The 12654-nt window shown below is 37.3% G+C and overlaps 1 protein-coding gene across 2 annotated transcripts in view; it reads right to left on the bottom strand.

Moving 5' to 3' along the window:
- The window catches only part of tenm2b (teneurin transmembrane protein 2b), a 289835-nt gene that overhangs the window by 201683 nt on the left and 75498 nt on the right, over positions 1–12654 (bottom strand). For both annotated transcript variants that reach the window (XM_051876630.1, XM_051876631.1), the window contains exon 3: positions 8248–8523. In XM_051876630.1, the coding sequence (XP_051732590.1) occupies positions 8248–8523 (276 nt within the window). The remainder of the gene's footprint in view (positions 1–8247; positions 8524–12654) is intronic.

Below are 12654 nucleotides of genomic sequence, written 5' to 3'. Positions count from 1 at the left end.
TGAATGATTATATTCTTGTTTAAAAGTAAACAGAAACACTTTTTCCCTTTGTGATTTAATAATTCATGCATCCAAGAATTAATCCACATTCTCATATTACGAAGTCATCTTCGGCCAAACTTTGTTTTCACATTTCGCAGTTAATAATGCTACAACTTCTCATAACGTGCAATGACTCCCGAGAGCTGAAGTTTGTGTCCTTAGACTAGTTAATGGCCTCAGTACAAGCTGTGTGACAGTACACACCACAAGAACTTAAAAGAGTGCGAACAGCGCCACGAGCAAACTGTGGCATTTTAATGAGCGCTCCTTCTCTAATCATTTAGCTGTAATCTGCCAGGGACATGAACCCCATGTCTGTAAAAGTAACCAAGGCTCAGCAAACAACAGAAGACGGGCAGATCTGAGCGAGGACACTTGGGATAGGGAGCCCGGGAACGGCGGCAGGGCATTTCTTCAACGCGGGCGAGCAAGAGAGTTGACCCGTGAATGGCAACAAAAGCGAGTAGTAATGAGTGTAAGTGTTCCCTGAAGGTGCCGTCTTTATCATATCATCATGCCACACTCTTCACGCACACGGTGGCTGAACACGACGCCTCAGGACTCACTTCTGCAGCTAGTCACCCAGCATTCTCTTGATCAAATCCGGCTCTTGTCGTCCCTATTAATTAGCTCCCACAGTGGAAATTCATTAGTGGTCTGCGCCCTGCTGTGTTCACGTTTATTTCAATGAACACAAATACACACACAAATAGACAAACTTTTTTTTCTTAAACGTGGTGCATTAAAATAACCCACACAGACTTGACGTGGTCTTCAGTCTCAGTAGGCAGAAGAAGGGGTGGAATTGAAGGGAAAGGGATTCAATTTCTGCCTGTGGCACTGAAAGGGAAGTTCAGAACTGAGAAGAAAGAGAAAAACAAAGATCAGTGGGCCGCCACAAGGGTGTTTGAAGACTGCGTGGCTCAGAGCAGTGGTGGAAACAATGTGAATGATTCTTCTGAGAACGTCACGCTGTTCCCAGCGTGTGCACACGCCGACGCTCTGGTGAATGTCTGTCACAGTGGCAACACGACCACCGACGCCGCCCACAGGCCAAACGTGCATCAAGCTAAACTTCGACTTTTTTTTCTCTTTTAAACGCACAATGTGACTCAGGTGTCCATTGCTTGAGCAAAGAACCCATGTCACCAAGATTGTGAGACGCTGAAATTAGACGGCAGGTGGCTATGAAAACACGCCATTTTGGTGCTTGTGTGCTAATTACAAACACAGCTGGACACAAAACAGATGCTTATGTATGGATGAAGATTATTCATAGAAGCAGCCATCTGAGTCTGTACGGACCATCGAGAAAAGATTTAATTATGGCATTACTTTAATACATTTTCAGTACTCGTTGATAAGAAAGTTTAAAACAACGGCATTTATTTGCAAACTTTTGTTACTGTCACTTTTGATCAATTTAACGCATCCTTGCTGAAGATGCTCATGCACGAAGATTATTCATAGAAGCAGCCATCTGAGTGGGATTTGATTGAGTGGAAACCGTGTGTATTGTGATTCAGCAGTGTAATGTTTCAAATGCACATGTGATAATCACTGTTGGTCATACGTAAATGCGTCTACATTGCTTCATAATAACAGTCATACTCTCAAAAACTGTTTCTGTTTTGGAAACTGTCCACATTGTTCATGTGCTTACACTCATTTGAAAGAAAGGGCAAAAGCGATTGAGGAGTTGAACTTGTCAAATGAAGCACTGCTGTAGAAGTATTGCTTTTTACTGTTTTTAATGTCTTCAGGGCTTGAGTCTTTCACTGCAGTCTCGAGAGGTTTTCAGTGGTGGTGACATCAACCACCATAGGAAAACAAAAAGGCTCAAAGTCCCTTCCTTCAAAGACACACCAAAGATCCTATGAAAAGTCTCTAGGGGTGTAGCAGCCATTGGCAATATCCACGAAAATGGTACAGGGCTTGAAACTAAAAAATGAAGTCAAATTTCACCCAAAAATGAAAATTGTGTCATTTAATACTCACCCTTATGTTGTTCTACACCTGTAGCACCTTAGTTCATCTTCAGAACACAAATTAAGATATTTTTGATGAAATCCGATGGATCAATGAGGCCTCTATTGCCAGTAAGTTAATTCACCCTTTCAGTGCCCAGAAAGCTACTAAAGACATTTTTAAAACAGTTCATGTGAGTACAGTGGTTCTACCTTAATACTTTTTGTGCACCAAAAAAAACGAAAAAACGACTTTTCAACAATATCTAGTGATGGCCAATTTCAAAACACTGCTTCGAATCTTTTGATTCGAATCAGTGGTTCAGAGAGCCAAAGTCACATGATTTCAGTGGTTTGGCAGTTTGACACGCGATCTGAATCACTGATTCGAAACAAAAGATTTAAAGCAGTGTTTTAAAATCACCCATTACTAGATATTGTTGAAAAGTCGTTATTTCGTTTTTTTTTTTTTTGGCACACAAAAAGTATTCTCGACGCTTTATAATATTAAGGTTGAACCACTGTACTCACATGAATATGTTTTTAGTACCTTTCTGGGCACTGAAAGTTAAATGATCTTGCTTGCAATAGAGGTCTCACTGAGCCATCGGATTTCATCAAAAATATCTTAATTTGTGTTCCGAAGATGAACAAAGGTCTTACAGGTGTGGACCAACATGAGGGTGAGTAATTAATGACAGGATTTTCATTTTTGGGTGAACTAACCCTTTAAGGGTAATAAAAGGGTGTGATACTGTGAACTGTCATAAAATCTACTCTGTGTACAGCTGGAGGTCAATCTATAATAATAATCTATAAATGATAATAATAATAATTTATTTAAAATATAATTTTATATATAATAATTATAATATTTTATATATGTATATATTTTAATATTTTTATATATATATATAATTATAATTTTAAAAACCCTGTCACCAACAATTAGGACACTAATGGCTCGTTTCCACTGAACGGTACGGTTCAGTTCAATACAGTATGATTCGGGATGGTAAACTCTAATCCAACTTGCGTTTCTACTGCCAACAGTACCCTTACTTGATAGTTGTGGTGTATGCCAGAAAGTAGCGATTGACGTCATTCTCGTGTGAAAAAGAAACTGACAGTAAACAACAATGGTGGACATACAGCAGCTTTGTTTGAGGAAAAACAGCCGAAAAATACACATTGTGTTGCAACGGTATTGTGTTGTCATTCCCCTTGAGGCACGCGCAAGTGACGATTTTCTGTCAACCAATCAACATTCTGCAGTGAGTGTAGCTCCACCCTTTTGGTACCGGTACTATTGGTACTATTGTGCTAGGTACCCCAACGGAAGGGTCCCAAAAAAGTGGTATGGTACAGTTCGTTATTTTGGTACCATTCACAACTTCTGACAATGGAAACGGAAATAATTGCGTACCATACTATACTGTACTGAACCGTCCCGCTCGGTGGAAACGAGCCATAACATTCTAAAGTTTGGGGTCACTGTGATGTTTTGTTTCGCTTTATTTTATTTTATTTTATTTTATATTTTATTTTATTTTATTTTATTTTATTATTTTATTTTTTGAAGAAGAACTTGATACTTTTATTCAACAAATACAGTATGCATTAAATTAATCAAACATGACACTAAAATACATTTATAATGTAAATATAAATAACACTACAATAAGCAGCAACTTTTTTCAACACTGATAATTGTAGCGTCTGGACCAATCAGGCACACAATTATTCATTATATTTAATGAATTACCCATAAACTCACTTTATCAAAGTTCTGTGAACCCATCCCCCTAAAACTGCAACTAGCATCCCAAACGTAGCTAACACACAGGCAGAACAAGGTGTCCTGTTACAGATACATAGTACTTTTACGATCAGAAAGAATTTTGCAGAGACTAGTGACTCTGACTTCATTCTTTCTGAGAAGGACAAATAAACTCTCTTAATCCTATGTATTCTCTATATAACCACTTGGGAAATGTATAAACATGTATCCAATTTTCCCATCTCATGACTTTCCTTTTATAGGCTTTATTCTATGTATTAATTCTCTCCTTTGAACTATTTTGGTATTAATGTTCCAGAGTTGCAAATGTACAGTTAACTGAAATTACATTGGTAGCATGTTTGGTATCTACGGACTCCAACTTTCGTTTCCTATTTGGTAATTTATGTTACATGTTACTAACTCTGTGACACATTAGTATTATAAGAATCTAGAAGGTTCTTCTCTCATTCATCCAATCCAGTTTCTTATGCTAATATCCTGCCAAAGTCACAAAGACCCGTAAAGTTCCCTCCGAGGGGGCAACTCTTTATTGGCTCGGACACCTGATCACAAGATCAAGCTCTCTTCTCTTTTACGGACAAATGCTGATGTTAAGATGATGCTGTGAGAAGCTAGAAGCTTCTAAGGAACCCCCAAGCTTGTGCCAGGCTTCGGCCTAGACCTTCCATTCACCAAAGATCCTCTGAATCCAACTGGTTCTCTTTCATCAAGACAATATCAGCAAAGATTCAACGGGAGCCTCCACAAATCGCATCAGGACAGTTTTAATTTAACTTGGAAAGACATGCAAGTATCAAACTTAGTCTCATTATCTGATACATTGAATATCCTTACTCCTTTTAAAGAAGCGCCTGTTAAAACTAAACTGATGGTTTGCTCAAGGCTGTTGGTTTGCTCAAGGCTGTTGATCTGCTGAATTTCAAACAATGCTTCTTGCTTTCCTATACTCTGCTTCAACTCTCTCTTTCCCTTGGTAAACTGTATGCATGTATGTGTGTGAATGTTAGAGTAATAAAGTGTTTAGTCTAGTTAATAAAGTCTTGTTCAAGTCACACGTAAAGTTGTCCGTGTTTCACGCTCATATACTGGAGTCCCTATTCATGCAGATCCTGACTACATGCTCTGAGTATTACTATACAATAAGATTGTTATTTCCCATAACCTGGAAATGAACATTTCTTAGAATTAATAAACAATTAACACTGTGTGTTCATTGGACAACAGGTTAATTGATTGTAATATTAATTTTATTACATTAAGTTAATTTTATTAACTGATCCAAATATTTATAATTAATTATAACTAGGTATGATTAATTATTCATATTTATTTTGAGCTAATTTGCTACATAATAATAGAAATGTTTCTTGTGCACCAAATCAGCAGATCAGAAAACAGTTATTTTAAATTGCAATAATATTTCACAATATTACACATTCATCTTTGGTGAGCATGAGAATCTTAAAATATAATATAATATAATATAATATAATATAATATAATATAATATAATATAATTTTGTTAATAGAGTTGATTGGTTGAACCTAAATATCAATGTCATTTTAATTTTTCCAGTTAATTTTAGTTTTTACTTCTATGAACATAAGATTTATTGCTTTAAGTCACGGGACACCAATTTGAACCCTATTAGTGGAAAGTGTCCATTTTCTATGTTAAATTCTCTGAATGTGTGAGAGATAATCAATACCCATGAGTTCCTCTTATCAACATCATCATCATCATCCTGTCCCTCATCCCACAAGCACCTGTGAAGAATCACAATAGGAAGAAAGGGAACAAAACTGGAACACCGCTGGCAGTGCGTGATGAGACGCACCTGGTGCTTATTGCGTCTCGCCGCAGGTATCATAAATCCCACATTGTGCCTTTCCTTTGCACAACCTGCTTCCATTAATGCATGTGGCAGCCTTGATGTCCAGGAATGGAGCAGAATAGCTGGGCCAGCTTTGAACGATGACTGCCTGTTTTCAGCCCCTCTAGATCTACTTCCCCTTTCTGCACATACGCTCACCTCAACAAGGAAGCCTCGCTCCTTTTTTTGTTAGTACCCCCTGGAGTTTCACATCTCCTCCCTAAACACTTTGCTCTATTAGTTTCCTCTGTTTGGTCTGTTTTTCTCTCTCTCTCTTTGCTGCGTGCAATAAAAGCCTTTCTGTAGCTTGTAACCTTTAATCTCAACATGAAGAACTTGCAGTTCTGTTTCCAAACACTAACCAAAAGTGTTTTTTTTTTTTTCATTTCACCCCATCTTTGATATCGCTGACTCATTATTATTAATTAACTCACACAAACCCATTCAATTTATATATAATCAATAAGCTGCATCCACAACAGAAATTTCTCTTAAAACATATTTTCTCTCTTCTGCTCACCAAGACTGCATTTATTTGATTAAAACACATTAAAAACTGTAATATTATAACATATTATTAAAATTTTAAAATAATTGACTTTGATGCTCAAAGATATGCTTTGATGCATATCAGTAAATATGCAAATTAGACCCACTTTCACTCGCTCACGTCAGCTCAGACATCCATTCGATCAACTTACTGAGGTAAACGCTGCACAATGGTATCACTCTTTACAACGTTGGACACATAACGGTAATTAATATGAATAGCCTTTTGCTTGACTATGTTATCAAACAGCTGATAATGTGTTGCTAATGTTACACAAACCATGTTCCCATTCGCCATGTCAGAGTCAGACAGCTGCCTTCTGAAAATCATTATCCTTACTGTATAAATGCTTTGAACAACTCAGAACGTCAGTGGAGGAAGGCATATAGTTCATCATAACATCATAATATACATCACACACCCACTATATTGCTAAATCTACACCATTTTTTTTTATTATATCAACAGTAAAATAAACCAGGATAACCTGGCTTCTCTCAAGACTCCCCTGCTAGTTCGCTGTTAATGATATGCTAAAGCCCACTGGCATGTTTACGTGATTTGTTACAAGGTAGTTTGTAACGTCACAGACACCAGTGATTTCAAACTGCGGGATTGAGACTGTCTTTGATTTACTGCAGTTTTAAGGAGAAAATACTCAGCAATGGTGTTGACGTATGAATTTGCACATGGTTTTTCTTAAAGCATATTAAAAACATCACATAGACATATAAACAACATTAAGACTTGATTTTCACCACAAGGGGTCTTTAACTAAATATATTATTTTTAACAACTAAAATTACGTAAGTTCAGTACATGTATAATGGACGAAAATTAATTAAAGGGGATGTCTAATGCTATTTCATGCATTCTGACTTATTTACACTTATGGCCAAAGTTTCAAAAAATGAGTTAGACGTATTAAGGAGTATTTCTGTGCCAAATACACTCCTTCAGGGTTTGTATAAGTTTTGGAAAGTTTTTTTCAAGTATGGCCCTGTATGATGTCATAAAGAGCAGAATTCCTTGTATGACACAGAGAGTTCAAGATGAGTGAAAATATATGTGCTAAACTCATACTAAGCCTCTAACTCAAACACTGGTGAGTAAAATCTAACAATTTATTAGCCAATGGCTAATGACAGACATTATTTAGTCACCTAGCATGAAAATTTAGTTGCATATGCAAGTGAAACTGTGTGTTATGTCCCCTTTAATATTACAAAACATTGATGTAATTTCCGTCAAAAAACAAAAACTATGACTAGGCCCTAAAACGAAATGAAATGTAAAATGAACAATGATCTTAAGATAACTTTTTTTTTAAATGAGATTAGTGTCTAGCAATTTTCAATTATCTTTCTGATGAGACTGATAACAGACGTACAATTGTAGCTTCACCAATAGTACATCCATACAAATGTCTCTGAATTCACACACTAATGTCTGGTACTTGTAATATGAAAAGAAGAAACTACAACCGTGTCAATTCAACATTCAGCAAAGAGTATTTTATAAATATGACCTGATTACCAGATAAATGCATAAAGCGGTACTTGACATTGGCAAGTTAGACGGGCTGGTTTGTTGCAATAAAGTCTTGTTATATCAAAGAGAAAATGCCACTTGAGATCGCAGGCATTGAAATGATTCCACTTTGGTCTGTAAATCGCTTTGATCTCGCCAACGCAGTGAATGCAGTCTTCAGAAAAAGCTACGGCTTTACAAATATTGACGCCTCAGTGTAGGGAATCATATAAATAGTCCTTATTCAATGATTCAATATGCTCAATTTCACTCCCCAAAAAAACTGAAGGCCTTTGGGGAATGAGCAATGAGAACATTTCATTTAGATGTCTCATTGCACCGACATTCATTGTTGGAACTAATGTCTTACCAAATTACAGATTTTCCACTTAATTTAGACGCACTACCCTTCTGATAAATCTCCAATCATCAGTGTCTTTTCATTTATCTCTTCATTAAGTGTTTTTCTTGCTCTCCTACCTGATTCTTCATCAGTCTTGTGCTCGTTTTCAGAGTCGGTGAGAGTGAGGACTGAATGGTCAGGGCTGGATAGGCAAGAGCTGCGGCGGGACTTCAGGGGCTGCCCGCTCCACAGCTGGACGGCACGCTCAGGGGTCATGACCCCCTCGGGGTCTGAGTCGGCGTCGGATCCGGCGCTCAGAGCGTATCTGTCCTGCAGCAGGCTCATGTCGGAACAATATACATTGGATGACGGTGGAGGCTCACACATGCCCAGATCAGCCAATGCGAAGCTCCCTGTAATGAGAATACAAGTATTAAAGCCAAAAACAAGAAAGTGTGTGTGGCTGTAAGGCATCTTAGACTCCTAAATGGGCTGGATGACTCTGACTAAGAACTGGCTTTGCTAAATTACATAATGACAACACAATCTTCATTCTAGCAAGTCTTCATTTTAGTGTAAATTAATTTAAGCTCTGTATTGTCCCAGTTATCTTCATTCAGTAAGGCAGTGAAAGGAATGAATTTAAATTATGTTATGGTGGGATAAAGACTACTGGCTGTTTTTACAGCTATAGGGACAAATGTAACACTAAAGGCCCGTTCACACCAAGAACGATAACTATAATGATAACTATATTTGCGTCCACACCAATGAACGATAACGGTTCTTGATGCATTTATACAGCTTTAACCAGCAGATGTCCTCAGCATGCTATGTTTCAAGTGAATAGCTAGCATAATAACGATCTAAACTAGCAGTGATTTAGCTGACAAAGTCAATATAGTGGAATAAAAACAACACCTAGTCTTTTTTTACTGCAACTTCAAAGGAAGCTAGACAATGTTGTTGAAACTAGCGCTGGATACCTGAGGTATATTTTACTCTGTTTGCTAGCCTGACATAATGATCTCATTGTTAATACTTCTCACCATTTATTCCGAGGGTATGACCGATTGTTTTCCATATATCCATTTTCTTCAAAGAATCCTTGAAAAGGGGGTTTGACTTGTCAAACAGTGGTGGCTTTTTCTGGACCTCGATTAACTTCTCCATTTTAAATGCGAGAGCCTTTAAATTAGAATGGATTCTGATTGGCTGTCAGTGTTTTATCGTTCTCCAGCTGGAAAAAAATCGTTCTGAAAGGGATCCCATTTATATTGTTTCTTTATATCATTATCGTTGTAGCTGTGGTGTGGACATTGCTATTCTTTTATATTTAGAACGATTTTTAGAACTATATCTTTATCGTTATCTTTATAGTTATCGTTCTTGGTGTGAACGGGCCTTAACCCTTTCAATTCTGAAAAAAGAAAATATGTTGGGGGAAAAATTAAAAACATTAAATAGAATCTTAAAATATAGGAAATTTATAACAAAAGTCTGGGCAAAAATAGTGGACCAAATTGCAGATTCATCACAAAAAAAGTAAATATAAATAGTAAATATAAATATATAATTATATATAATATATATATATATATATATATATATATAATGTGTGTGTGTGTAAAAAATATATATATTTTAGTTTTTAATTTATATTGTTTTATTTACATATTTATTGTATTTATTTTAACTCATTATTTCATGCATTTCATCTTCACCTTTGGATAAAAAGGTTTTTAAGATCATGAGAAACATTTATTTAGTCCACCGTGTCAAAACGTGTAGTATATATTAAACAGATATACAACAGATACTGTATATGAAGTCAGTTAATTTACATATGAATTAATGAGGGAACGACTATGCATTAATGAGATAAACATTAAAAGGACAGGAATATTTGTGAATTAGAAAGATCCACAAATCTGTGTACTGCATAAAACCACAGCGATTAATGACTTCAAAATAATGACTCACTATTACATTAGAGTGATGCAAAGCAGGAAACCACCAATATTTAATAAGAATTTCATAAACATTATGCTGAATGTGCGTTGCATCCTACTCAGCAGGTTGGAGGGGCAGTTTGCAAGAAAAACCTGTTGAACATTTGCATTTTGCACAAATCTGGGGGAAAAGCACAGTGCACATCCACATAATACAACTGCACGACACAATAGCTAATGAGGGTTGAGTTAACAGAATAGAGGGCACACAAGGATTTAAATAGGAGCAGGAGGTGTTGGGGGGTGGAGTCTCATCCTGCACCAAGACATACCTATGCAGTGCATACCTGAAACGTAGTAACCAATGGCAACCGGGGCCAGCTCCACGTAAGCTGTGAGAACAAAATGTCCCTCCATCATCTAATAACATAACTCGCAACACAATGCAAAAGTTGCATTGTGCACAACAAACCTGCTCCATATAACAGAAATTCCCTGGCTGTTTTTATGTGTGGAAAAGTCATGCGGAGCTCTCTGCCTCCCCGCTGTTGTGTGTCTACTCCAAAGGGAAAAATCTTCCAAGGTGTAAATTTGAGATAGTGTCTAACTGAACAGCCAGAAGGCATTCTAGAAAAAAAAAAATCTCCCAGAAGGGCCCACTTTATAAAAAAAGGCCAAAAACTCAGCCTCCTCCAGCTCCTTGTCTGTTTAGACACAATTTCCCCCTTTTGCTCATACACCCTGGACATTAAAGTGAATATCCTTTTTCACCAGGTGCTAAAATCAGAGAGAGTGGCAAGGTCATTTGTTGAGGGAGGGGTTACCATGGCAACATAGCATTTTTCGCATGCCGTCAGGTACAGTGAAACATTTCGGAAAAATGCATGAACATCTCCTTTCACTTCAATCATCTTTTTTTCAGGCCTCAGACACGCCCTGATTGACAAAGAGCCCTGCTGTGATGGAGATGCAAATGTTAACACAGCCTGCTAAAGCTGTGAGGTCCCATCAAAACATTCTAGGATACGAAAAACAAGATACATGCTGTTTTCAAAACCCCAGTGATTTTAAATTTGTTCACATCTTCAGAGCACAGAGCAAAGAAGATGGTTTCTCAAGTCCTAAGTGTATGGTGAGAACTATCAGCACATATCAATTGTTCTCGCAGGGTGAACAAATGTTTGCTGTTAATATTCAGATAATACAGGTAGATTTGGCAGAACATAATCTGCAGGTAAAAAAGCGATGGATGGATAGATGGATGGATGGATGGATGGATGGATGGTCAATATGGATTTGGCGGAACAATCTATTTATATTTTTAGCCATAACAGCACACTTTTAGGAAAAAATTATTCAGTGAGGTTCTATAGAACCCTAGGGCTCTTGACCCAATTTTAAAGAACACTTTATACCAAAGGTTCTTTGTCTTAAATGATTTCATAATACTTTCATGTTTTATGGGTTATTTAGACTTTTTTAGTGATAAATTAAAAAAATTAAAAATGAAAAAATGAAAATTCTGTTAATAATTACTCACCCTCATGTCGTCCCAAACCCGTAAGACCTTCGTTCATCTTCTGAACACAAATTAAGATATTTTTGATGAAATCCGAGGGTATCTGATCCACACATAGGCAGCAATGACATTGCTCCTTTTGAGCTCAAGAAAGATACTAAAGGCATCGTTAAAACCGTCGAAAAACCGTGGTTCAACCTTAATATTATGAAGCGACAAGAATACTTTTTGTGCGCAAAATAACTGACTTTGTGCGCGAAAAAATGACTTTATTCAACAAATTCGTCTGTCCCCTGTCATACTGCTACGTTATTTTTGTTGCAGAGCTTCAGTGTTTATGTCCGAAAGGTGGCTCAGTATTGGCATGCGTGTGATGCTGACGCAAGAGCCGGCCAATAATGAGTCGGCATTCAGACATAAACACTGAAGCTCTGCAACGAAAATAGCGTAGCAGTATGACAGGGGACAGACGAATTTGTTGAATAAAGTCGTTATTTTTCTTTTGTTTTTGCGCACAAAAAGTATTCTCGTCGCTTGTAGTCACGTCGACCGTTTTAACGATGTCTTTAGTACCTTTCTGGACCTCAAAAGGTGCAATGTCGTTGCTGCCTATGTGTGGATCAGATACCCTCGGATTTCATCAAAAATATCTTAATTTGTGTTCCAAAGACAAACAAAGGTCTTACGGGTGTGAAACGACATGAGGGTGAGTAATTAATGACAGAAATTTTATTTTTGGGTGAACTAACCCTTTAAAAGCTGTTGGTTGGTTGTTTGGTTGTTTGGTTGGTTGGTTGGTTGGTTGGATGGATACACTATATTGCCAAAAGTTTTGGGACGCCTGCCTTTACATGCACATGAACTTTTAATGACATCCCATTCTTAATCTGTAGGAGTTAATATGGAGTTGGCCCACCCTTTGCAGCTATAACAGCCTCAACTCTTCTGGGAAGGCTTTCCACAAGGTTTAGGAGTGTGTTTATGGAAATTTTTGACCATTCTTCTAGAAGCGCATTTGTGAGGTCAGGCAGTGATGCTGGCGAGAAGGCCTGGCTCGCAGTCTTCACTCTAAT

Source organism: Ctenopharyngodon idella, chromosome 21 (assembly GCF_019924925.1).
Source record: "Ctenopharyngodon idella isolate HZGC_01 chromosome 21, HZGC01, whole genome shotgun sequence".
NCBI classification, from domain to species: domain Eukaryota; kingdom Metazoa; phylum Chordata; class Actinopteri; order Cypriniformes; family Xenocyprididae; genus Ctenopharyngodon; species Ctenopharyngodon idella.
This window is presented reverse-complemented; position numbering and strand designations above follow the sequence as displayed.